Source organism: Mus caroli, chromosome 2 (genome assembly GCF_900094665.2).
Source record: "Mus caroli chromosome 2, CAROLI_EIJ_v1.1, whole genome shotgun sequence".
Classification (NCBI taxonomy): domain Eukaryota; kingdom Metazoa; phylum Chordata; class Mammalia; order Rodentia; family Muridae; genus Mus; species Mus caroli.
The window spans coordinates 31,664,861-31,692,090 of record NC_034571.1 but is presented as its reverse complement, the minus strand read 5'-3'; the positions used below and the strand labels follow the sequence as shown (position 1 = coordinate 31,692,090).

At 48.2% G+C, this 27,230-nt stretch overlaps 1 protein-coding gene across 2 annotated transcripts in view; it reads left to right on the top strand.

The window, feature by feature from the left end:
- Positions 1-27,230, top strand: part of Ttll11 (tubulin tyrosine ligase like 11) — a 233,650-nt gene that overhangs the window by 181,129 nt on the left and 25,291 nt on the right. For both annotated transcript variants that reach the window (XM_021156573.2, XM_021156572.2), the window contains 2 exons: positions 6,521-6,766; positions 17,839-17,945. In XM_021156573.2, coding sequence (XP_021012232.2) covers positions 6,521-6,766; positions 17,839-17,945 — 353 coding nt within the window. The remainder of the gene's footprint in view (positions 1-6,520; positions 6,767-17,838; positions 17,946-27,230) is intronic.

Sequence of the window (27,230 nt, the reverse complement as noted above, 5' to 3'; positions counted from 1 at the left end):
TCTGGCTCTGGCTCTGGCTCTGGCTCTGGCTCTGGCTCTGGCTCTGGCTCTGGCTCTGGCTCTGGCTCTGGCTCTGGCTCTGGCATCTTAAGTAGACTTGAATGTATCAAGCAGAAGCTTCCCTAAGTTCTGTCCTCATCTCTTGATATGGCCTGCCTGGTCTGCCTGGTTCATCTGTGCCTTTTCTTCAAATTGCATCATATCACTCATCAAGCAAATGGGGCTCTGTCATGGCAGAGATTTGTCAAGTGACAGAGCTGGGCTTTCTGATAGTTACATTTATTTTTAGCAACTTCATCCTGAGACACTTTAAATTAGCTGTGGTCCTAATTTAAGGCACTCTGTGGTGCGTGGTTAGCATTTCTCCATTGAGCAGTGGTGTACATTTGAAACCTAGTGATGGAGGGGCCATCATGTCAAACAGCACGGAAAGAGGCCTGCTTACATCCCTCTGTCCTGTAAGACCCCTGTGCCCCAGGACATCCTGACTGGCCACAGCTTTGCCAGGAGTACGTGACCTGGCTGTTCTCTGCCTCTTTTCCTCCATTTTCAAACAGTGTCTGCCTAAGGAGTCCCCAGCAGTAGTTACCTGGTTCCATCCTTATCCAGTGGTCCTGGTTTAGATAGACCTCGTCTTCTACTGTCTAGATAAAGTTTCAGACTCTCCCAGAGTATTAGTCCAGCCCATGCAAAGCCTCTAGGGCAGGGCTAGCATCCATGAGTGTGCATTACCATCATGTTCCAGGAGACATGGATGCAGCAAGTCCAAGGACCCCACTTTCAGGATGGCTGATGTATCAGGGATATCCAACTCATGGCCTAAGGGCTTCGTGCAGCCCAGCATGGCTATGGATGTGACCAACACAAAACTGTAAATTTACTTAAGACATCAGGAGGTTACCTTCATCTTTCTGTAACTCTATTATCACGAACTTTGTAGATGTAACATCATGTCACAAAAGTCACAAAGTGACAAAAATTAAACATTTGTATGTACTCAAAACCTAGATGAGCCATAGCTGAACAACTTAGATTTAATGTGTGCCCTAAGACAATTCCTCCTTATCCCATGTGATTCTGAGAAGCTAAAAGGTTGGACTCCCTGGAATCCTAGACTATTCCAGGAGTTTTCTGATTTCTTTCTCTATCGATAATGTGTGCTAACAACTGGATGACTTCACTGTAGCCAGTTCTGACCCTGCCTCCCTTGCATTAAAACCCCGCAAGTTCTCCCGCACTCCTAAATCCAACAAATGTCTCTAGAAGTCAGAATCCATGTTGCCTAAGGAGTCACGACATGACTTGACTTGACTGGACCTGACATTACCAGTGTGGTTCAATTCATGTACAGACCACTCTCTCCCTGTCCCGATTCAGACGCATGTCTCTGGCAGCAGGAACTCTGTGCACCCCACCTGTACATCCGAGGCACCTGGGACATACCAGTGTGTAGGAAATCCTCAAAAATGGGAACTAACAAGAGATGGGAATTATTCCTCTGGGGAGAATTTGAGCAACTCCTATGAAGCTAGGATTTGATCTTGCCATATATATTTCCCCACTTTTGTTTATCTCCAGGACTGTGTATGGCTTATACAGAAGGAGAAAAGTCTCTGGTTTGACTTAAATCAAATGAGCATAAGGGCTGTATAGTGAGTTCAGCTTGGGCATGGGGGAGGCAGCCCCATGGTCAATGCTAATCCCTCAGCGGATCTAGTGACTTGGACAAGTGTCACCTGGCTGCCCTGTGTGTGTGTGTGTGTGTGTGTGTGTGTGTGTGTGTGTGTGTGTGGCGGGGGTGGGGTGGGGTGGTGGTTCTAACCTACTTTAGAGACCTGTTATTGGAAACAAATGGGATTACTGAGATAAATTGGCTAGCTCAATTATTGACATGTAGAAGGCTCCCTAGTCATTGGTGGTGAATTTTTTTAGCAGTGAGGTCTCCCGACAAAATAGAGATGGGTGGTTTCTCATAAGAGTTTTAATGAAAATGAATTCCAGTTTGAAAAATGATAATAGATAAAACATTCTAGGATTCTTTCTCCTGTTTTAATGAATTGAGGATATACCAAATTCATATTTTTTTCCAGAAACGATCCCAAAGGACTAGTAAGCTTGATTTATGTTTTCTTTACCAGTCACTTTTATTCCAAAAGCCTCACATTTCCATTAAAACCCTATTAAGTAAAAACAGGATTTTACGGTAGCTGTGATGGCTTGGGTCTCGGTGTGATAATTGCAATTATCTCCAGCAAAGACGCCACTGCTCATCTTTTTATTTCCTCTTATACATCAGCTGCATCTTTAGTGTGTCCCAGGTGAGGAAAACTACTCCCCTCGGAAGCTGAGGTTCCGGTCTGGGAAGGGACATAAGTTGGCAGCCATCCTGAGGCACACAACGCCTTGAGGGCTGGTGAAAGGCAGATGCTGGGCAGTGCGAGAGGCAGGACACCACAGAGCTGTCTCTGGAAGGAGACATCCTGGCCCTCACATGGGGAAGGCCTGTCTAGTCTGAGCATCCTGAGGAGGTGGTGAGGTCCCCATCATCATGCCAGGTCAAACGAAGGCTTCCACCTGGCATGTGCTGCTCAAACAGCCTGCTGCTACGTAGGTCCAATCCTGCCTACCTGGATTAAGATTTCTTCTCTGAAATGACATTGTTGTGAAATGTTGTGGAACTAGATGGCAGCCATGGTAATAAAGCCTCAGGAAAGCCTAACCACCACTCAACTGCACACTTTAAGGTGGTTTGCGCAGCTGCTTCTATGTATGTGCCACACAAGTACAACAAAAAAATACCCCTGGATGGAATGATCTCCAAAGCCACTTAAAGCTAGCACAGCGTGGCATCTGGCACTTGGGAGAGGAGGCACATCACCCAGGGTGGAGGATGGACGCTTGGCTCTGCTAGGCAGACAGCAAGTCATGTGACCACTGAATCTTTAACCGAGGAGTAGCTATTAACCATGTTACAGTCTCACTTAATACAGACTGTGTGGCGCATGCCTTTAATCCCAGCACTTGGGAGGCAGAGGCAGGCGGATTTCTGAATTTGAGGCCAGCCTGGTCTACAGAGTGAGTTCCAGGATAGCCAGAGCCGCACAGAGAAACCCTGTCTCAAAAAAACAAAAATAAATTAATAAATTAATAAATTAATTAAATTAAAAATACTAACCATGTGTATGTCTGTAAGAAACATGCTTGCAGTGTGCAAAAAGAGTTTAAACTACAAGTCCTGTCACCCTAACTCTAAATACAGACAACCACACTTTATTAGTGTCTACCTTTAAATTGTGGGATTAGGAACCATTTTGATTCCTTTATACTTCTCTCCAAAGGTCTACAAAAAAAGCTTTAAATACGTTTATTACCTAAAACATAAAGTTCCCTCCCAGATGACAATATGGCTCAGTTGGCAGAGAGCCTGCCTAGCATGTAGAAGATCCTAAATTTGATCCCGGACGTGGTAATGCATGCCTGTAATCCCAGCAGTGGGGAGACGGAGGCAGGAGGATCTGAAGTTCAAGCCCATCCTCAGCTGCTTTTACATGAGACTTTGCTTAAAAAAAAAGTCAATGAATTAAAAAAAAAACTTTAAAAAACAAATTAATCAATAGTATTCAGAATCTGTGGCCCCTGTGTGAACCATAACGTGCTTTAGAATAAGGGTGTACTAAGACATAGAGAATGCTAGAGAACTGATTTATAATCCTGATTTACTCAGAGATTAACGTTCTGCTGTGTTCAGCCTCAGTCTCCACATCTGGAGCAAGGCTGCAGTCATAGGCCCCTCCTCAGAGGTACATGGACAGCAAAGGAGATGCCCCCCTCAAGCGGGTGGGCATGCTGACTGAGTCCTCCTCTGAGCTGGTTCCGTGCATCCAGCAGCCACAGGACACACCTCCCAACCTTCCCCTTTATAAACTTCCTGAGAGCTTCTAATGTCAGCCACAGACCTTGTTCAGTAATTTAAGGGCTGATTTCTGGGAAGAGTGTCAATTTGCACCCCTCCCCCGTCACTTCTCTTTCTACCACTGTCTCAGGGAAAACACTTCATCTCATGTGAAAAATCACCACCAGGCTTTTATTTACTGTCTGAAGTTCAAGGTGACAGTGACAAAGCCATTTCTGCTGAAGGGAAACTGCACATCCCAGGAATGCCCACCTCTCCCAAGGACTCGGGTCTGTACGCGCAGAAGAAAGCACGTCGCAGCCCAGACCCTCCATGCTTTTGACCTATAAAGAGATTTTTCCTTCACCATGTCCTGGTTCTGTTCTCCTGCCTGTCCTTGCTTTGAGTCTAGAGTTAGGATCCACTTCTACATCTGGATCTGCAGACAGCAGGAATTGAGAAAGAGACACTTGGCCTGGCTTGGGCTTCTGAAACCTCAAAGTCCACCCCCATTGACACACCTCCTCCAACAAGGCTACATCTACTCCAACAAGGCCACACCTCCTAATTGTGCCAATTCCCTATGGGCCTATGGCAGCCATTTTCATTCAATCCACCCCACGGTGCAACAAATTTAATGAATACTGCCTCCCCACTCCCTGCACCCAGGAACCTAACACATACCACACCCTATAGACATGAGTTGACTCGTGCCTTCAGTGAGCTCGCAGAACTCTGAGGGGCTGTCCTGTGAATCATGGCAGCATGTAGGGAACAGAGAGATGTATCTAAGGAGCAGAATGGGATGTGAAAGAATATCGGTGGTGTGGCCAAGGAGACATCAGAAGTAGTCTAGATAGAGTCTAGCAGCCTGAGATGTGCACTGAACTTCCCTAGATCAGATCTTCATGGGATTTACTGGCCATGCCCAGTGTTTTCAAGGTTTGGTCTTAGGAATGGTCACAGTAGGTAGCAGCAGATGGTTATCTTGGTCCTAGTTATGGGTGGGATGGGAGCCAGGAAAAGGGAGAGAGAGGGGCAGTGAGTGACAGAGGGAGCTGGGAACTCAAGAGCAATGACCCGACTGATAGATAGCAAGAGTGGCATTCAAAGCCTGGAAGTGACTACCCAGTAAGGACCTAGAAACAAGGAAGCCTGGGAAGAAAGCAGGAGTGCCAGGATGAAGCCCTTTGTAAAGAGGCCACCATCTAAGGCAAAGTCAGAGAGGAAGTAGCCCAACAAGGTATGCTGATTGCCATGGGGCTACATGCCCGTGGTCCCAGCACTTGGGAGAAAGCAACAGAAGAATTGCAAACTCTAGGACAGCCTGGGCTACGTGACAAGTTTGGGGTCAGTAAGGGCTACACAGCGAGACTTTGTCTCAAAATTGAAATTAAGTAAAATGATAGCCACTCAGGTATTCTCACAGAGGATGGGGAGGACAAAGTCAGAAATATGGCTTGGTGGCCTGGATGAAAATGGTCCCATAAGCCCATAAAGACACTGTTAAAAAGTGTAGCCTGCCAGATGTGTCACTGCAGGGGGCGGGGGGGGGTGGAGCTTGGAAGTGTCCTAAGCTCAAGCCAGACCCAGTGCCACCTGCTCTTCCTGCTGCCTGCAGATCCAGATGTAGAACTCTCAGCTACCTCTCAAAGCACCATGTCTGCCTGCATGTTGTCTTGCTTCCTACCATAATGATAATAGACTAAACCTCTGCTCTGTAAGCCAGCCCCAGTTAAGTGCTTGTCTTTATAAAAGCTGCTGTGGTCATGGTGTCTCAGCACTGCAATAGAGCAGTGACTAAGACACATGATGCTCTGGTCCAAGCAGGGAAGAATGGGAGAACGCTGGCTGGCCTGTGGATCTGATTTGGGAACTAGAGTGATTGCATGGACTATGGAGAGAGAGGAAGAGTTGGCATTTATTCTGAATTGTCCCACCTGGGTAATGGGGTCAATATTTGGTAGTGACACATCAAGGAGATGGGCACACCACCTGTGGGTCAGGGAAAGCACTGTGTCATGCTAGGGGAGAGACCATAGCCAGCTAGAGGCGGAAGGTAGAAGTCTGTAGCTGCTCATTTTCTTGATTATCAGAATAATTTGAGAATAAAATGCACAGGCTAAGGAGTCACAAAACTCTCCTCATGTTTCTATACGAGCTCCAAAGAAGCAGTTAAGACAGGGAAGCATCTGCGGCCTGGGGCCGGGGAATGGAAGTGTCTTCCCAAGTTGTTCACTGAGCTGTGCCCATGGCTCCTTGCCAAAAAATCTCAATGAGATTTTTCTATTTCTTAATTATTCAATTACTACCCATAAGTAGGAGTTTGAAATCAGACCCAGGCTGATCACAATGGAGTTCTCCCCTGAATCATGAGCAGGGCGGAGGAGGTCTCCCATCTTGGAAGCCAGGATGGCAGAACAGAGGAAGCCAGGGTTTCCAGTCCTTGCTCTGCCCTGTGTTCAAGCCTTGGCTCCACTATGCAGAAGCTGTGTGAGCCTTGACAAGCCACTTCTCAGAAGTCGGTTTTCTAGCACACAAACGATAGTCCCCTGGGGGGGTTGTACATCCCAAGGGAAGGAAGCCATTGGAGGAAGGTAGTAGTCATGAGTGCCTCGTGTATTTCAGGTCTCAGCAGATGGAAAAGTCTTTCACTTCAAAGGAAGATCTGGACTGTGACCTGACCGGTGGTGACTCCGAGCCCAACCCTGAAGCCCATCTGCCCTCCATTTGCCTCAAGCAGGTGTTCCCCAAGTATGCCAAGCAGTTCAACTACCTGCGCCTCGTGGACAGGATGGCCAATTTGTTCATCCGATTCCTGGGAATCAAGGGGACGATGAAGTTGGGACCAACTGGCTTTCGGACCTTCATAAGGTTAGTGAGACTAGCTTCCTCCAGTATGAGTTTTGGACAGAATGGACCTCAGTCACTCCTCTGGATGGTCATATGACCCAGGACTGCTCTTGGGAGACGATAATATTGAGTTAGGACCCTGTTTGAGGCTGTATTCATCTCAGGCTGGCACTGATCTTATAGACTGGAGAGTCTTTTTGTGTGTGTGTGTGTGTGTGTGTGTGTCTGTCTGTCTGTCTCTCTCTCTGTGTCTGTCTGTCTGTCTCTCTCTCTCTCTTTCTCTCTCTCTCTGTGTCTGTCTGTCTGTCTCTGTGTGTGTGTGTGTCTGTCGTCTGTCTGTCTGTCTGTCTGTCTGTCTCTGTGTGTGTGTGTGTGTGTGTGTGTGTGTGTGTGTGTGTGATTCTGGCATATTGAAGACTCTTGTCAACTGAGTTGATGAACACTATGACCATGACACTTAAACCATAGGTTTGTTGTTAAAAACAAGCATTTGTGGGGCTGAGGGGGATGACTCAATAGGAGATGGTTCTTTATGCACAAGCATAAGGACCTGAGTTCACATCCCCAGCGCCAACATAAAAGCCAGACAATGGCAGCATGCAATAGTAATTCCAGCACCAGGAACGGGGAACAGGGCAAGACATAGCTTGCTAACAAGGTAAAAGTATAAAACTCCTGGTTCAGTGAAGAGCCTGTCTCAAAAATAAGGTAGAACACAGTAGAGGGAGACACTCAAAATCAACCTCTAGGCTCCATATACACATCCATAGGTGTTTGTACCCATCCCTGCACACCCAGACACACCAAAATAAAATGTGCACTTCCAAAATTTTAGTCATTTTTATTGTTGTTGTTATGACACAATACCTGAAGTTGGATACCTTTATAAAGAAAGGGGGACTGGAGAGATGGCTTAGTGGTTAAGAGCATTGACTACTCTTCCAGAGGTCCTGAGTTCAAATCCCAGCAACCACATGGTGGCTCACAACCATCTGTAATCCCCATTTGTAATCCCTATGCCCTTTTCTAGTGTATCTGAAGAGAGCAACAATGTACTCACATACAATAAATAGATTAAATAATAAAAAGAAAAGAAAGGGGGTTATACAACTTATAGTAGTTTTAGTTTGCAGCTTAAACTCAGTCACATAGCCCCATTAGTTTGATCTTTGGTGAGGGTCTAAGGCAGATAGCATCCCAGAGAGGCACGTGCAGGAGAAAGAGCGTGTCCCGAGTGATGGATGCCAGAAAGCAGGTAAGAGTCAGGCTCGACCTGATAACAGCTCAGCTCCCCACAAGAACCAGTACCCTCCTAGGGCACCTGCCCAGTGACCTAAAGAGCCTCTACAGGCTCAGCCTCCTAAAGATGCTACCTCCTCAGCAGCATGAGGTCCATGCTTCCAACACATGGGTCCTCGGGGGATGCCCTAGCTAATTTTATCAACCTGACACAACCCAAAGTCCCCTGAGAGGAAAGCCTAAATCAGGTTGGCCTTAGGCAAGTCTGTGGAGGGCTATCTTGAGTATAGTCTGGCACTGTACAGGACACCATCCCCAGGCAGGTGGCCCTAGGCTGTAGTAAAAGCTAGCTGAGTCAGAACCTGGGAGCAAGCCAGTAAGAGAGCCAGCAAGCAGCCTTCCTCCATGTTTTCTGCATCAAGCTCCTCCTCGAGTCCTTGCCCAGACTTCCCCCAGTGATGGAAGTGACCTGGAAGTGTAAGAGGAAATCTTACCTGAGCTGCTTTTGGTCAGAAGATTTTATTGAAAACTAGAACAGGCAACATCCTCAAACCCCATTCTAACACAGCGGTTACCCTGCATCAGGTCCTTAAACACCTTGTAGTAATTGCTCTTGGGCTCCGACAAGCCCTGTGCTTCTTATTCTTAGCACGTGTTTTCCCAGTAGGAACAACCTGGCTATGTCTGAGTTCACAAAGGCATCTCACTCCACAGTGAGTTTCTGGAGTAAAAACTTCAATAATTAATCTGATAAATTATATAGTACATTTTTTCTAGTTTTACAATAACATGCCTATAATGCATGCTGTACAAAACTTGCATGAATTTCAAAGGTAAGACATAAAATAAGAAAGGGGTTTTTGCTATAACCTACAAAGTAAGCATCCGCCTCTCAGTGTCTGTCTTTCATGGTTCATTCAATTTGCCTCCACCCTTTGGAACACTGTGGGGCAACACAGGAGAGCTCACCAGCTATAAAAACCCAGGGCAAGCTCATTATTATCCCTGGACCTGTGGTCTTTATCCTATAGACCTGGAGGGAGTCTTTATCCTATAGTGAGTGCGTGTGTACATGCCTCTGTGTGTGTGTGTGTGTGTGTGTGTGTGTTGTGTATAGGATTAATCAGGACCACAGAGAAACATCCAGTATATGGCAAATGATTGATGAATGTTAATTTCTTTCTACAGTGATTAAAGAATCTTTTAAAATGTATATATTCTTCTCTCTCTCTCTCTCTCACACACACACACACACACACACACACACACACACACACGGCCAGGATCTGCACAGGCTCTGGTTCAAACCTGACAGCCATACCAAACCGCTGACCCTAGATCACTTCAACAAACATGATCTGACTCCAACAGGGATCTGCTCATTTACAGTTCTCTGTGGCATTGCCACCTCAAAAGGAAAAGTCTCTGACAGGCCTCAGCATTGCTGTCACCTCTTGTCCGTGGATTTAACATCCTTACCCTGCATCTCAAAGCCACACTCCTCACAGTTTGCTTCACGAAGGCAAATAATTAGACACAATGAGTTGGAAGCCATGTTTTGCCCAAGGTTTCTGGAGACTGCTACCAGTCGTCTAGTGTTTTTAGTAAGACGGCAAACCCAGATCTTGGCAGCATATTGTTCCCAAGTTAACAAACCTGAAGTCCAGGCTGCAGGGTGCTTGAAAAGGGGCACTGCAAAGTGGGAGCATGGCGGAAAGGATGGCATAGGCTTTGCAGTCAAGCGTATATATTGTTCATTGGCTGTGTGGCTTTGGAAAATCCCCCATTAGTCTCTAAGTCCCAGTTCCTTCATGTGAACAACATTCCTTCCTTACATGGCATTATGAGCCTGGAGTATAGTGTATCATGATACCTGACCCAAGGCCTAGATCTAGGGAACTGTTTGCCAAATGAGCCTTAGCCTCTTGTGGGGCTTGCCTTGGATACTCAGTAGAGGATGCTGCCTTCAAGTGACTTAGAACAGAAAAGCCAGCAGTGGGGCTCTAGGGCTGGTGAATGATCACAAGATCACAAGGGTCCCACCTCATTTCTGCTCACCCCATGCTAAGCCTGTTCTGATGGCTTCAGGGTTACCTATGGTCTACAAGATGGCTGCTCAAAATCTAACCGCTGAGGTTGAGTCCTAGACTGGAAGAAGGAAGAGGCAGTAGCAGCACGGGTCTCTACTAGGTGAATTAGAGTCCCGAAAAGATACCCTGGATGCTATATGCAATGATTCCTGCCTCCATCTTGCTGGCTACTTCTACTTACTTGGGAACCAGGAAATCAACTTTGTATATATTTATTCATTCGTTCAGTGTGTGTGTGTGTGTGTGTGTGTGTGTGAGAGAGAGAGAGAGAGAGAGAGAGAGAGAGAGAGAGAGAGAGAGAGAGAGGAGAGAGAGTTTAGGTGCACATACACCATAGCATGCCTGTGAGGTCAGAGGACAGCTCTCAGGAGTCAGTTCTTTCCTTCTACCATGTGGATCCTAGAGATTGAACTTAGGTTGTCTGGCTTGATGGCAAGCATTTTTATCCTTTGAGCCTTCTTGTTGGCCCCTAGAGGTTGTGTGTGTGTGTGTGTGTGTTTCTTTTAAAATGTATAAATACCGCTGTCTCATCACAGTGAAAAAGAGAAGGCAAATAGCTAGGCATTCTCTACTTCTTGGTGATTCTTATTTGAGCTGTGGAGCATAGAGGACCCTAATCTGAGGGCTTGTGGAAGCACATAAGGATAGAAGCGAGGTGGGCAAGCTGCTGTGCTTCATTTGCATGGCCTGGACTCCCCAGAGCAAAGGCAAGAATGCCCTAGGCCTGCTCAGCTCCTGCACAGTGGCACAGACGTCTCCACTGAAAACCTAAGGGACCGAAGTCCTAGTCCAGCTTTCATGTGGCGAACTGTCAGAACACATGAGGACACAGATCCTAGGACATCTGCCCCACACCCATTTCTGCCCAAGAAGCTGCCTAGGATGTTCAAGGACAAGTTGAAAAAGCCCTTCCTTTCCCTGGGACTCCCCCAACAGAGCTGAGAGCTAGAAATAAGAAGAGCCAAGTTTTATCCACCTGCTGGAATCCATGGTGGCCTCATGGAGGAGGCAAGGTCTGCCCTACTACTGGCTGTCATTGGGTGAGCAGTAAACAAGCACACCACCAAGGCAGTAAGGAGAGCCAGTAGAAGGATTTCGCATGGCTCGAGCTGTGTGATTCAGGCTGCGCTGGACCTGAGGCTCTGTGAACTGGGTGAGGTTCTGGAAGGTTTCCTGGGGAAATTTCACTCAATCGGAAGACAAGAAGGAGATTTAGAGACACAGGGTGGCTCCAGTCGCAGCTGCTTCTGGTGCAGACGGGCTTTGATGACAAGTGGCTGGAGATGCTGTCTCAGGGAACGGTCACTAGCACGCTTAATATCACCAGAGCTTTGGGCCTCTCCAAGAGAAGCTATGCACATTTATTTTTATGTAAAATCTCAATATTGAAAGAATGTATTTAACCATATATGGATCCCATCAAAGCAGGACTGACTACAGAGGACTACTGAGTAAGGGACACTTGGTTTGAGAGCCCAGGACACACCCTTAAGAAGAACTCCACATTTCACACAATCCTGAAGAGAAAACAGAATTAAGAATGTTTCTAATAAAAACCCTCAGGTCAGAATGGACTAATGGCAAAATATTCTCACAAAGCTACCTGACATGACAGGTTTTGTGAGTCTCGCCATCACCAGCAAGCGGCATTTGCATGAGAAACCAATTTTTCCAAGGTTAGGAACTGTTAGGTTCCGCAGCCGCCACTTCCCATCTGTGGCCAGCCCAGCCTTCAGTGAGCTGCAGCAGAATGTGGCAGGAAAAGAGCACCTTCAGGTGGCCAAGAAGCAGCTCGAGCAGATGGACCCAGACAACGAGGCTACCCAGCAAACGCCTGCCCTAATCAAGGATGCTGGAGGAAGTGGAGAAACACCGCACTAGGTAACAGACGCCTCCTTTAAAGGCGTCCCAAGAAACCCCAACGGCAACTTAATAGCAAAATATGATAATTCTCTGCTTTCCAATTTATCTGGGTATGTTCAGTCTTGCGGATTAAATTTCACCACCTGCTAACGACTGTTCTCCATCTCTCTCCTTTCCACTTTGGTTTAAATGTTACTTCGTTATGAATTAATAATATTTATGCCATATGCCGAATTGAACCAAGTGCCCTTCACAGGAGCGCCTCGAAGCAGACATATTCCTAACACACTGCACGCTTCTATCACGGCTCCCACACAGACACCCGAAGTTGAACTCACCTTCCGTATCTGCTACCCACTCTCTCTCTGTCTCTCCACACTCCTTGAAGAGAAGGAGAAGGGAAGAAAATAATAAACGGTCGCCTAGATTTATTTTTGGTGTCCATCTCTCAGAACTTGCCGCATAGATCAGCAGTTTTCAGAGAGAATTATGCTAATGCCCACCCGCGTCTTCCACTGTTCTCTTCCTCCAAGAATGAGAAATAACGAACTGTCATTCTCTTGTCTAGACGCTCTAACCAGCCTTACTCGAGTGCCATTTTCTCAGGAGCTGTGTGATAGTCGCACATATCATCGCCGTGAATTGAGCTCCTTTTATTAATTTTTTTTTATTTTTGGAAATTTTATTTTATAATAATTGCAAAGGTGTGGAGGCTTCTATTTCTCCAGGAAATGTCTAATTGATGTGTCAGCTTAGCAGCCTTCTTTGAGAGAAACGTGTCTGTATTAGTCTCCCACCAACATGGCTATCTGGGGGCGGGAGACATCAGATGTAATTCACAAGGACACCTTTTTCATAGCACCCTGCATTTTCCACTGGATGCAGCTGGGGGTTCAACGGTTGGCCCCAGCCAGGCTCATTCCTGGCAAATGGCAGCCCCTGCACTGTAAGAGCAGGCTTTGAAACCCCGCTCCACCACTCTCACTGCTTCTGATCCCATGTCTTGTTTTGAAGTAAAGGACAAGTTCTTCCCTTTCTCTTTTCCCACTTCCCCTTTATTGTATGGAGATATTAATGTGCTTCATAATGGAGAGCGGCAGGGGATTTCTCTCTAAGAGGCATGGTCTGTTAGAATGTTCTAGAATAGAAGTATAAGAAGACAGCTTTCCCCTCTCTCATTAACTCCTTGGTGACTTTGAAACTGTCCCTCTGTGACCACTCCTTCCCAGAAGCCTTCTGCACTTCTTCTCTGCAGCCCTGAAAACCATGAATAGTTTAAAGCACAGACATAGATTCCCCGATTCCCAAATGCTTAGATAGTTGCCTCACCTCCCCTTTTGTAATAAATAAATATGGCTGTTTGAATACCTTTTACCTTATAGAAACCTCTCTGGGGGTGGGGGAGCTGCTCTTTTTCCCTCCACAGAGAAGGATGAACATAAAAGAAATTCTATAAATAGAATTTTGTGGAGTGGAAAAAGTTGGTCCCTAAATTTCCCATGAGACATCAGTAGTTAGGGGAAAATGGGATGATCATTTCAAATCCTGCTCTATTCGGGCTCCTAATGAGCTTGAATGATTTGTGATTCTCTCCCATCATGTGTACTCAGATTCCTTCTATTGTGAAAAAAAAAAAAAAAAGAAAAAGAAACACACAGTGATCAGTTCTTTCAGCGGATTCCCCATCACTGGGGAAGGCTTTCATTGCCTTCAGCTTCTCCACCAGTGCTGGGCGTGGAGCACCACCGCCAGGACATTATCTGGTGGGTAGCTTCCAGCCAGCCAAACAAAGTGATATGCCCAAGGATATGCGGCAAAGCCAAGGTCACAAACTTTCATCCTTTTCCTAGAAAATTTCTAGCTTCTCACATGCCCTTATTCTCAGAGTTCTCTCCACTAAAGAATTTACCCTTCCACCCATTCACTGGACAAACTATTTCCGAGGCTTAAGGGGATTTTGCGCTCCATGGTGGGAACAGCATCACTGTCACACTCCATGTCCCACACGTAACCCCCCGAGAGCATGCTGCCCTGTTACTGGGCCCTGAATACTGCTGCCCACTACGGCAGAAGGTAAGTTCTGCATTTAGTGGCTAGGCCCTCATAAGCCCTCATTCTAGAGACTCTATTTGAGCTCACTGAGAATGTCTGGTAACCAGAGGACCAAGCTGGGAGACCCTGCCTGTGAGAGGTCCTGCTTACCTCACAGAAGCCTTCTGTCCCAAAACTCCCCGGAAGGCATCTAGGCCTGTGTTTAGTATCTTGGTCCTAGGCTCCTCCCTGGACCCTTTTCTGGGTCATAGCTCCTCTACCTGCTCCTCTGTCTCCAAAGGGACATGGGGTACAGACTGTGCCCTGTGATCTGGGGCAAGTGCTGAGTCTCTGTGCCTCATCCTCCCCACACCCACCAAAATGAGACCGGGATCCCTCCCTCACATACACTTACAAGGATTCTGAGACCCTGGGGGTAAGAAAGGACCTTGCAGTTGAAGAGTGCCTGAGAAATACCCACCGAATCCAAGTTCTCTTAGAGCATTTCCCATCTGCTGCAGCTAGTATGGACTGTCCCTTCTCTGCTCTGACTGAAGACATCGTAATCAACTGTATGTGGCAGCATTGCCAGGGAGGATGGCTTACCTTGGAAAGGAGATTAATGGAGAATTCTTCCTGGTAAATTACAGCTTCTGCTAAAAGTTTGACACTTCTATTTTCTTCCTGTCAGGGAAAAAAACAAATAACTATCTACCAGTGGTCAGTTTAGTTTCCGTTTTCGTCCTTTGGTAACCCATGGAGCAAGCCAGGCAGCACCCCAGCCTTCCTGAGGACACAGGTGTAGCCACTCGGAGACGGCATGGGCTTAATGAAACTTTGGGAATTAGCAGCATACATTGACAGTGTGACTCAAGAGAGCAGAGCACTGTCCCTAGCAGAACCCAGTAGAGATAGCCATCTTGGTGACAGGTGAAAGGAAAAGCCTGGCGTCCACTGACAGGCTGTTACTGAGGCTCAATAACTGTGTGCTGATATGCTTTGAAGCCTGCCATGGCACTTGTGATTGCAATACGGAGCAGGATGTGAATTGATGCTCTGCAAACTGCAGATGGGTGGGAAGAAGGTAGGGCAGGGAGGGAGGGGCAAGCAAGTGTGCCAGGGCAGAGAAGCAATGGCCTCATCCGGACACCATGCTGGGCATCCTCACAGTCATTATGGTTAAGGAGAGGACCTGGATCTGGAGAGGGGCCTCTGGGTGCCAATCATGCTTGCCAATCAAAAGTTCACCCATCCGGCACCTATGGGAACTTTCACACAGGGAACAATGACAAATGGTACATCAGAGAAGCACTTTATCATCAGCTGGGGTCATGGAAGACATACACCAGAACTGTCCAAAGAGCGTTAGATACAGTCTAGATACCCCGGCAGCTGGCTCATTGTCCAGGCTTCAGGATTCCCTGCCTCCCAGAACAGTCCTGTCCAGGAGGGGCTCAGGGGAGGCAGACAGGCCAATGGATGCCCTCGGTGCTTTTCTTTTGACCTAGGTTTCATTACCTCAAAGGGGTGATGAAAGCTTGGTCTTGTGGCCTGAGAGCAAGTGGAAAGTGAGATGCAGTTGAGGACTCAGGAGTCCCACGGGACTCTTCGTACCAGGCATCGCACACATCCTCAGCAGCCGTGGGGACAGACAGGAATCGGCTTCATTCTAGAGACCAGGAAACAAAAGTGTGCAAGTGTGTAGAAGTTTAAGAAAAGGACCCACAGCCAAGCGTCTAGCTGCTGTAAATCCAGCCACTTTTCCAGACCAACTAAGTCAGTGGAGGGGAGGGCTCCAAAGGCCACCTTTGTGGCTTCGATGGGGAGGACCACTGCTGACACCAGACTCCCCGCACCTAATCAAAAGGAGCATCAGAAGTATCCACCCTCCTCATGGCTTCAGATAGTCAGGAGCAAGCATGGAGCACGGCGTGGAAGGGCCTTTCCAGGGAGGTGAGCCCAGCCTGTGTTCTCTGTTCTGCAAGTTTGGGCCTGTGTGTGGCTGATTCAGGACTTATATAAAACTATCAGGTGACAGGGTAAGAGAGTGAAGTAAAGAGACATCAACGCCCTTGTGTTCATGTCTGGACTCAAGGATTCATCTGGTGAGATCCAGGAAGAAAGGCTTCCGCACCAGTGATGGCTTCGTCTGCTTCAGTGGTGAGCTGACATTACCAGATCATGTGAACGTGACTCAGACAACTGCCTTGCACTGGCAGGAGAGGGCAGAGCTCACACCCTGGTTATAATCCGTAAGAAGATGAAGACACATGCATAGGAGTATGTCTTGTGGTTCCGGAGGCTAGGTAGGGCGTGGCTTCACTGACAGAATAGGTTCCTAGCATGGATGAGGCCCGGGCTTCCATTCCCAGCATCACTTTAAAAAACAGGTGTTCAACTACAGCATCTCACCTGGGCAGCACAGCAGAGCTGGCTCTGGTTACGGGAGTGAGGGTGAGCTGGACCCCCAAGGGTGTGAGAGCCGGACAGATGGCCCTGGTGGTGCAAGCACAGGAGAGCTGGTGGGCTGACCAAGTCAACTTCCACCCAGGCCCAGATCCAGGGCTCTGAGTTGGCCCACCACAACATCTACCCCATCTATGAACTGCTGGAGCCCACAAAGGGGCCAGTCCTACAGATCCAAAGCTGCAGGACCTCCGTGACACAGGGCAACAACAGGATATCTGAGAGGAGACCCAGTGAGGGTCCAGTATTGATGGTGCAGCAGAAGCCAGAGGCCTCGAACCAGATTAGTCATCGCGCAGTGAGCATTTGCAAGTCAAGCTGCTTGGGGAGAAGGGTGCGCTGTGGGACACACCGTGACACTTGGGGAGAAGGGTGCGCTGAGGGACACACCGTGACACTTGGGGAGAAGGGTGCGCTGTGGGACACACCGTGACACACACTGCAGCTTCCATGGCAAGATGAATGAGCTGTTTGTTTGTTTTTGTTTTGGGGGAAGATTGCAAGGGCAGAGAGCAAATATTAAGGGACAGGCAAGATAAGTGGAATTAGGGTGCATGTTGTGAAATTCACAAAGATTCAATAAAAAGATAAAAATAAATAAACAAAAACAATCATCATCAAAAACAACAACAACAAATAAATAGGTATAATCTCTGTACTTAGGAGTGGAGGCAGGAGGATCAACCTCGTATTGTGAGTTTGAGGCTAACCTGAGCTATATGGGACTCTATTATACGATTCAAAATTAAAATAAGAAGAAAGGAAAAAAAGAGAGTCTGGTTTCTGTTTGGGAGTGGGCTGGGTCTTCAGGTTGAATGAGGTCCAACTGGCACAAGAAAACACTAAAGCACCAGGGCAGAAAGGGGAGTGGCCTGCCCAGGCTGGTTCTCAGCAGCAATAAGAATGGCTGTCTCTACAGCCTTGCTCTCGATAGCCCACTCCTTAACTCCGGACCAAAGCCATGGCCTCTATCCCCAATTCCCATCTGAAACCTTCTCCCCACCATTCCTCCACTAATCTCCAGGAATTCGGGAAGGGGGGTGGGGTGATGGGAGTGGGGTGCTGAGCAAAGTCAAGTTCCCCATTGGAGCAGCTGGAGTGGCTTAAACATTGGAGGCTGGGAGGCCAGAGCAGAAGTGCTGGCACATGGGCGCCTGCTAAGGGCTCACTCCGGCTCCCGCATGGCTCTCTCATGGCCGATTTCTCCGTGGTAAGGAGCAGGGAGAGGGAGGTGCGCAAGCTCTCCTCCCCTTAGTGTCTTTGTACAGGGCACTAACTGGTCTGCTAGGGCCCCCACCCATATGATCTCTGATCCAAAGGCCGTGCCTGTGGATTTCCGGGGGTGCACAGATGTTGAGTCTGCACCGGCTTGAGGAGTGACCGTCTTCTTTCCTGTCACGGCAGGAACTGCAAGCTCAGCAGCAGCAGCCTGTCCATGGCAGCTGTGGACATCCTCTACATAGACATCACAAGGAGGTGGAACTCGGTGACTGTGGACCAGCGGGACTCAGGTATCCAACGGCTGCCTCGCCTGACAGGCGTGGGGAGGGGTCTATGTGTCTTCTGTCCTTCTTCCATTCTTTCACGATATGGAGGGGAGGAGGGAGAGGAATGGAGTGGAATGTAAACTCTTAGGCATTGTGTGCTCCCGAGGCTAGGCAACCCCTCCCCAAATCCCAGTCCCACACCTAGCCTCCCCTTTCTTTCTTTATCACTACTGGAAGTGGGCTGCTGTTCATCTGTTCATTTGTGACCCCACATAAGTTTGCTGAGCCCACAGCAGCCAGGCCGTGGGTGGACTAGAGAGCTCAGCTCTTGCCGGGAAGGAGCTCTGTGGAGTTGAGACCCATGTGAGAAGTGATGCTGATGGAGCAGGGGCTGGGGATGGACTAGGATGGGGTGTTCCTCCACGCAGGAGGACAGAGGTTGGATAAACAAGTGTGGAGGGTGAGGATGGGCCTGGGCGGGAGTGTGAGTCTGCTTATACATGAGCATGAGCGAAGGCCATTGAGCCCAGGCCACTCCCAACCAGCTCCAAAGTGGAAGAACAAAGTGGGTGAGGAGATCGTGTTGTGATAGACTTTGAACGGCACACCAAAGGCTGCGCTGTAATAGCCTGTGCTTTGTTCTTGTCTTTTTGATTCTTCCGCTAGGAGAACCTACCTTTGAGTGGACGGGTTTCCCTTTCCCACCCCCATCCTCTGAGCAGTGTAGTAAGCGAGCTGGCTTTGTATAGGCCATCACAAAGCTGCAAAGTGTCACTCAGTGTCCCTGTGACCCAGCACAGAGGCATTAGGGGCCTCATTTCACAGACAGTGACCAGCGCTCCAGTGACTGAGGTTTTGAGGTGACCATGAACAGGGTGTACACCGGCACCATCCACTCCTGCCCTCTGCCATGCTGTCACCCCCACACTCGAAGGCCATACCTGCTGGGGTTGGATGGAGAGGACATGAAGTCAGAATCTGAGGGATCTGGATGCAAACTGATTTTACCATCTCCTGCCATCATCGCCCCAGGTCACCTCCAACCCTGGGGCTTTTCAGCTGTGAAAATAATGCTTATGTTCTCTGGATGGCCCTGAGGGCTCATACGCCAGTGGCTACTAATGCATTTGGGGTCATTGTCTACCATTGGGGTGGTAAATCCTGTTAGTGGACTAGAAATGCCAACCCCAAGGGTGCAGCCAGGCCATCCTGCATAGCGCTGACTCAGAAATCCATTTGTTTAGTGTCATGTTTGATAACGATGCTCCCTGATACCACTTGGTGGCTATTGTCTCCATGCCAAGCATTACTGCATGCTTTGCATGTTTGACACCAGCTACAACTCTGGAGACAGGTCTGATTGTGTCCATTGTACAGAGGAGAAAACTGAGGCTGAGAGGCAATGAATGGTAAACTAATAATCAACCATCAGTGCACCTGGGCTTCCTATCTGGGTCAATTCCTCCTACCCATTATTGTGGCTGGGGTGGGGTAAGGGGGTGGTAAGATGGCTGCTCTACCTGCTGCTTCCCTTAATTTAAAAGCAAAAGTCAAGAATGCCAGCAGTCATCAAATCAACCAGGTGACCCTACTTCTGCTGGTGGGGGCCTTCCAGCCTCCCTGTCACGAGGGGAGGAGGGCACACCTGCAGGACATGTAGACAGGTTAATTGTCATTTCGAGGACAGAGTGAGCTCATGTGGCAGTTGAGCTGCGTAGTCACATTTTTGCTGACACCCTCAGAACGGGAAGAAGAGCTTGTTCCTCGAGCCTAAAGCTGGGTGTTGTGGCAGGATTCTTTGAAGGGGGCCAGATGAGTGGGTGGGGGTGGCAATGGAATTATTAAATATTGAAATTGATCAGGAGTCTCGGCAGGAAGCTATTTATCATGTTCTATTGCTTCCAACCAGCATTACCATCTGGCCCATTGTTCATCCCAAAGAGCTTTGCATGTTTTGTTTGCTTCTAAAATGGCTCTCTGAAAGAAGAAGGGGGGAGGGAGGGTATCCACAATATCAGCTCCCCGAAGGGCTTCTGGGGTCCAGCTTCTGGGGTCTGTCAGGGTCTCTCGACTTTGCTGAGCAAGCCAATTAAATGAAAAATATTCTTATATTTAGCACAAGTGGAGCTGGGACTGGGATCCCCCAAACTTCTGCATCTGTCTGTGCCCAAAACAGTAACTATAGGGCAAGTGGGACGTTCGAAGACTGCTTCGAGAGCATGTGTGTCATGGTTTCTTCTTGTAGCTTTGCAGATGAGGATCCTGGGGTTCCAAGAGCAAAAGGGACTTCAGTTTCATAGCCAATGAGTGACAACAGCAAGATTAGAACTTGGGTCTCAGCTATCCGGAGTACTGTCTGTTCCCTATATGACTAGGGAGGGGACAGGGCTTGTGTCAGGAGTCAGAGGTGATGCAGAGGCAGGGAGGTGTACTAACAATAACACTGTATGCTTCAAAGAGCTGGAAGAGAGGACTGTGCGGTCCTCACAACAGAGAAATGGCGTGTTGGCATGAGAGATATGCTAATCTCCCCAATGTGGTGTCATGTGTGCTCACATATACTGAACATCACGCTGTGTTCCATAAGTATGTGTAAATATTACACATCAAGATCACTTCCTTTAGAAAGGCCACCTCAACCAGCACAGAACCTACTGGAGGGACACTAGAGTGTGTGAGCTGGGGATGTCCTTCCAAGCTCCTACCCTCTTCCTTGGACCTTATTTTCCTGTTTCCATTGTTGCTGGAAAGAAGTGGCAGGGACTGGGGCCTAAGAAATAGGTTGGACATCAAAGCCAGGAACAGAAGCCACTCTGTGCTGGTGGAGAGGGAACCCCTCTTGTCTCCCTGGTGCTGCCAGGCCATTATTACCTCCTTCTCAAGGTTGTCCAGAACCCCGACTCTGAGCAAGAAAGGACAGCTAAAGCCAGCTGCCTTACAAGGACCAATCAGCAGGCTCCCTGAGAGCAGCAGAAATCGGTGCTTGGGTGTGGTTCTTGCATTTGCCAAGAAGCAGCAGAAATACCAGAGAGTGAGTGAGTCCTTCTGTTTGTCCTTCCTCCCTTCCTCCCTTTTTTCCTCCTTCCCTCAGTTCCCTTCCTTCCCCTTCCCCTGCCCCTCCCCTTTCCTCCTTCTCTCTCTCCTTCCCATCTGTCTATCTCTTCTGTTCCTTCCCATTCCCTTCCTGTTGTGAAGCCAAGGAATCTTCCGGCCTCCATTCCAGTTATATGCTGGCCAGTGTACGTCTGTGTGTCCGGGTTTCTCTGGGTGTCTCATCTGTACCTCTTTGTGTACCTGTGTCTATGTGTACTAGCTAGTATTTAATAGGTTGACAAACTGAAACCACATACTCAAAACAGAGAATTGTGAGTGTGAGAACCACAGCCCATAGGAGCTGCAGCCTCCCTGATGGGGTCAGTGTCCCTGACAGGGTCAGTGTCCCTGACGGGGTCAGTGTGACACACCAGCCAGCCCAGTTCCATAGGGTTACCCTCCACTCCAGCACCTGCAGTGTCCAAGTCCTATCAGGTCCTCCCTTTCCTCAAAGCCCACCAAAGACTCAGTGAGAGTGTGCTCGGGCCACATCTCTGGCCCTTGAGGCCATGGGAACAATGGTCACCTACATCAGGCGACCTTGCTACTGATGTGGAGGAGAAAAGCAGTGCTGGAAACACTGCTTGGAGAAAAGCACTTTCTGTGAGGAAACGTGATAACCCCCAAGCCGTCCTCTCCCTATTGGGCCTCTGGTATGTGAAAGTAGCCTCAGCAATGTCCATGGACACCGAGTCACCTCTGCCATGTCTGTGCCCAGCCTGCTCTTATCTGGTCTTTGTAATAGGTATCAGCACCTGTGTGCAGGTGTGTGTTGTATAGTGTGTGTTGTGTAGTGTGTGTGTGTGTATGTGTTGTGTAGTGTGTGTGTGTATGTGTAGTGTGTGTGTGTGTGTGTGTGCTTGTGTGCTATTGTGTATTGGGTGGCGGCTGGGGTACCCTGTCTGAATATGAATATGGAGAACAAAGGAGACCCTCAGCTGCCATTCTTCAAGTTGCACCCACCTCAATTTTCTGGAGTAGCTTAGAATAAGCTGGCCAGTGAGCCCCAGCTATCTGCCAATCTCTTCCTCATCTCTTCCTCGTCACTGTGATCACAAGTGTATGCCACCGCCTGGTAGGTTTATTTGTTTGTTTGTTTGAGATGCATTCTTCAGGCTCAAACTCAAAGATCTCTCTCTCTCTCTCTTTCTTTTTTGTTTGTTTGGGTTTTTTGGTTTTTTTGTTGTTGTTGTTGTTTTGTTTTGTTTTGTTTTGTTTTGTTTTCCAGACAGGGTTTCTCTGTGTAGCCCTGGCTGTCCTGGAACTCACTCTGTAGACCAGGCTGGCCTCAAACTCAGAAATCNNCCTGCCTCTGCCTCCCNAGTGCTGGGATTAAAGGCGTGCGCCACCACTGCCCGGCCTCAAAAATCTCTTTCTTGCCAAGCAAGCATTTTACCGACTAAGGGATCACTCCAGCCCCTGTAATGAGGTATTTTTAGTAATGGAATAAACAGTCAGAAGACTCTTCACCCAAACCAGAAGCTAAACCGTCACAGAAACATCCTCAGACATGTGGCTCCCACCTTGGCCAGCTCCCTCCTCTCCCCACGCTAAGCCGCCATAGAAGCATCCTCAGACATGTGGCTCCCTCCTCTCCCCACCAGGAGTCTGCACCCTGGATTCTCCTCCTAAATATTCTCTCTGAATGTCAAGTCTGCTCAGGAGCTTGGTGGAACTTAGCAGTGTGCGGCTCACACTCTCCGGCTTGCCAGTGTAATTGTCTTTTTTTTTCTCCCCAAATGAAGGATTTTAATTTCCAAGCTTAGAATTTCCAGCAGAATATGAAAGTCTCAATGAGGACTTTATCAGCAAGGCTGGGATGCCACATTTTCTCTTCAGCCAGAACCAAGTGAAGAAGCGTTTGTGGACAGAGATGTAGTGATTTCACGTCAATTGCACTCATGATTCTGGCATCCAATGGCACATCTCTGTGGTGAGAGGTGAGGGCAGCATGCAGATCTGGCACCTCATCACCAGAGCCACAGTTCACCTTCATGGGAGCACTGGGTCCCAGCAGCTGAGCATCCACCCTCTAACACAATCTGTTTCCTGTCTGAGAACATACTATGCAGGCTGGAGGGATAGCTCAGTGGGTAAGAGCACTGACTGCTCTTCCAGAGGTCCTGAGTTCAATTCCCAGCAACCACATAGTGACTCACAATCATCTGTAATGGGATCCAATGCCCTCGTCTGGTGTGTGTGAAGACAGCAACAGTGTGCTCATATAAATTGAAGAAAGAAAAGAAAGAAGAGAAGAGAAAGAAAAAAAAGAAGGAAAAGAAGAAAGGAAAGAAAGAAGAAAGGAAAGAAAGAAAGGAAGGAAGGAAAAAGAGGAAGGAAGGAAAGAGAGGAAGGAAGGAAGGAAAAAGAGGAAGGAAGAAAGAAAAAGGAAAGAGGGAAGAAAGAAAAGAATGAACTGTGTCAGGCCTAGCAGCATACACCTGAATCCCAGCCTGTGCTAAACAGGGAAACTCAGTCTCATTAAAATGTGATACATATATACATACAAACATGCATACATACATACATACATACCAGCAAAGGTGGTGTTAAAGGTTCTCCCTGGGACTTAAAGGGGAAATCTAAGAATACATAGTTTAATATCTGATGTATGCTAGGGATGTTTTTATCAAATACACAATTTTTCATCCCCCTTCTGAGTCCCTGAGTGTGCCCCTCAGGCAGTCCGGGGTGTGAGTGGCTATCTTTTTCCTTTTTTAGACTTATTCATTTTATTTTATGTGTACAGATATTTTGCCCGTGTATAGGTATGTATACCATGTGTTTGTCTGGTTTCTGCTGAGTTCAGAAGAGGGAATTGGATCTCCTAAAACTGGGGCAAGTTACAGATGGTTGTGAGCCATCATGTAGATGCTGGCAGTCACACCCAGGTCCTCTGCAAGAGCAGCAAATGCTCTAATTTTTTGAGCCATCTCTTCAGCTTTTGAGTGACAATCTACTCAAAGCCACTGGGCTCTAGAGTCAGACAAATGGGGGACTCACCCTGGGCTTGATAACTTGCCAGCTAGGTGGCCTGGAGCAAGCTAGCTGCCTGATGTTCTCCAAGGTCCTTGTCCAACATCTGTGAAGTGAGCAGGATCCTGGTGCCTGACACACACACACACACACACACACACACACACACACACACACACACACATGTTATGGAATGAAGCTGCCAACCAAGTCTGCCTCTGTGCTCAGAAAACTAACTGGCTGCCATTATGATGTAGTGCACAACCCAGGAACCCTTTCCAAGGCGCACCTGCTCCTCTCAGGTCCCTGAGGTATTAGGGAGACAGGTAGGAAGAAAAGCTTCCTAGAGTAGTCTTCTCGGAAGGGTGGGACATGGCTGCTGCAAGGGGCTTTTTCAATGTCTGACAAGAGTCCAGGTGGCCTCACACTTCCTTCAGTTCAGACAAGGAAGTCAGTCAAGGACCTGTCTGGCTCCCTGGAGACATTCTGCTTCTGGGGAGGGGGGTATTCACTCACTCTAGGCAGGATGCCAGCTACCGCAGTTCTTCACCAGGGTCCTTGCCTCTCCCAGAGATCCCCTCCTGTCACGCACAAAGCCAGGGCCCACCTTTCAATGCCAGATCAGGCCAGGATCCTCTTATCTGCTCGTCTCATGGCCGGTGAGTGTCTCATGGAGCCTTTGTACAGTATCTGCTGTCAGGTTCTTCTGTCCTACCGAGGCCTAAAGCTGTGCCTGGCACATGGTTGATGCTCCACACACATGCGTGGCATGGACCAGACCCTGCCTGCCAGCCCATCCTTCGGGTGTCTGCAGCATCTTGTTGTCTCTCACCAAATTCCCTCAGTCGACTTATGCAAATCATGTGGCGCCTGTGCTTTCTTCACTGGAACTCACTCCTACTGGAACGCATTTAGTTGATGATGTACTGAAATATTTAAAAGTATTTTTACTTGGCATGTTTAGCAAGACCTCCCTTATGCATATACATAGCTGCCCCACCCTTAGGCCAGAATCACGAAGCACCGCCTGGAGGTGTCCTGGGGCTGACCACTTTCTTCAGCCTTGAAGTTACCTCAGTCAGATGGTTCTCTCTGGATAGATGTCCAACACACTCAAAAAATAGCTAAGTTTTTTGAGTGAGGCAGGAGAATGCCAGCCTGTCTTCCCCATGGCTCAGATGTAGGTCTTCAAGGCCTTCAGGACACAGGCTGCACCTTCTGGCCTCCCTCATCCTCAGCCACGTAGGCAAAAAAGGAAACACTGCATCCAAGCACCAGAACTAGGCAGAAGGGAGAAAGCTGGCTGCCTCTCACTGCCTCCCTGTACCTTTGGTTCCCGTATCGTGTGGAAACTGCCAAGCAGTAGTGTTCAGCATCATGGGACAAGCCAGCCGGCCGTGGAGTCAGAGATCTCTGAGAGGAGTCACCTCTCCTCTGGGGGCCTCAGCAGCCTCTGCAACAGGGCCTGTGGCATCTCCCTGGGGATGGTGATATCAAGATTTGTAAGGACAAGGGGAGCCAATGTGTCTTCTTTCTCTTCCCAGCCAACTGGCATCACTCCTGATATAGGTGTGCTGTGCCGATGAGAAGACTGGCTCCGAGCTGTCTGCAGGGTGCCCCATTCCCAGGAGGCTCCATCTTACTCCTATTCCAGAGGAGGAAACTGAAGTTCCAAGAGGTCGAGAGTAAAGAGAAGGCTCTCAAGGACAGAGACTACTCACATGGGCCGCGGGGAACAGAGGCCACTCGTGTGGGCCATCAAGGATGACAAGGAAGCAATCTGAGTTCAGTTCCCAGACCCTGGAAGGCACAAGCACCAGCCCCGCCCACCTCCCCACACATTCCCAGTGAAGGAGCTGGGAGAGCAGTATCTGGTGTGACAGTCTGGTTCCTGGACTTGGCAGAGGCCACTGGTGACAATGACAGACGCGTAGAAAAGCACTCAACTATGAGGGCTCCCTTCCAAGCGCCTCCTTATCTGTCACTTGCCATTCCCAGAGGAGCCAGTGGAATGTTTGCATCAGTGTTACTGTGGCAGAAAAAAAAAATGTTCTCTGGTATGTGCCCAACTGTGCTGTGGGCTGGGATTCCTCTTTTCTGTTCAAAGCTGGAGAAGGAGGACCAGGCAGCTGCGGAGCCACCTCCACAGGCACTCAGCTAATCTGCAGCAGCATTTAGACCCACTTGGTCTTACCAAAGATTCTGCCATAGGCCACATCCTAACCTGAGTACAAGTGATCTGCCCAGATGTGAGCTACGTTTATCAAGCACCTAACACAAACCAGGCTCTGCAAGCACCAAGCAGACAGTACAGAAACTCCCCTCCCTCTCCTCAAAACAGACACCCAAATCCTGCCACTGATGAGCAAGCATTCTTCTGTTAATTCCATTATTACATATGATAAAGTTCACGCACTACAGGATGGTTTATTCTTTTTGTATTGCACATTCTTTTTTTCTTTTTTTTTAATTTTTAATATTTTTATTACATATTTTCCTCAATTACACTTCCAATGCTATCCCAAAAGTCCCCCATAGCGCCCCCCACTTCCCGACCCACCCATTCCCATTCTTTTGGCCCTGGCATTCCCCTATATTGGGGCATATAAAGTTTGCAAGTCCAATGGGCCTCTCTTTCCANTGATGGCNGACTAGGCCATCTTTCGATACATATGCAGCTAGAGACAAGAGCTCCNGGGTNCTGGTTAGTNCATCATGTTGTTCCAACNATAGGGTTGCAGATCCCTTTAGCTCCTTGGGTACTTTCTCTAGCTTCTCCATTGGGAGCCCTGTGATACATCCAATAGCTGACTGTGAGCATCCACTCCTGTGTTTGCTAGGCCCCGGCATAGTCTCACAAGAGACAGCTATATTTGGGTCCTTTCAGCAAAATCTTGCTAGTGTATGCAATGGTGTCAGCATTTAGAAGCTGATTATGGGATGGATCCCTGGATACGGCAGTCTCTAGATGGTCCATCCTTTCATCACAGCTCCAAACTTTGTCTCTGTAACTCCTTCCCTGGGTGTTTTGTTCCCAATTCTAAGAAGGGGCACAGTGTCCACATTTTGGTCTTCATTCTTCTTGAGTTTCATGCGTTTAGCAAATTGTATCTTATATCTTGGGTATCCTAAGTTTTGGGCTAATATCCACTTATCAGTGAATACATATTGTGTGAGTTCCTTTGTGATTGTGTTACCTCACTCAAGACTGCTTGTGGACGTTGTACATCGTGGTGCGNA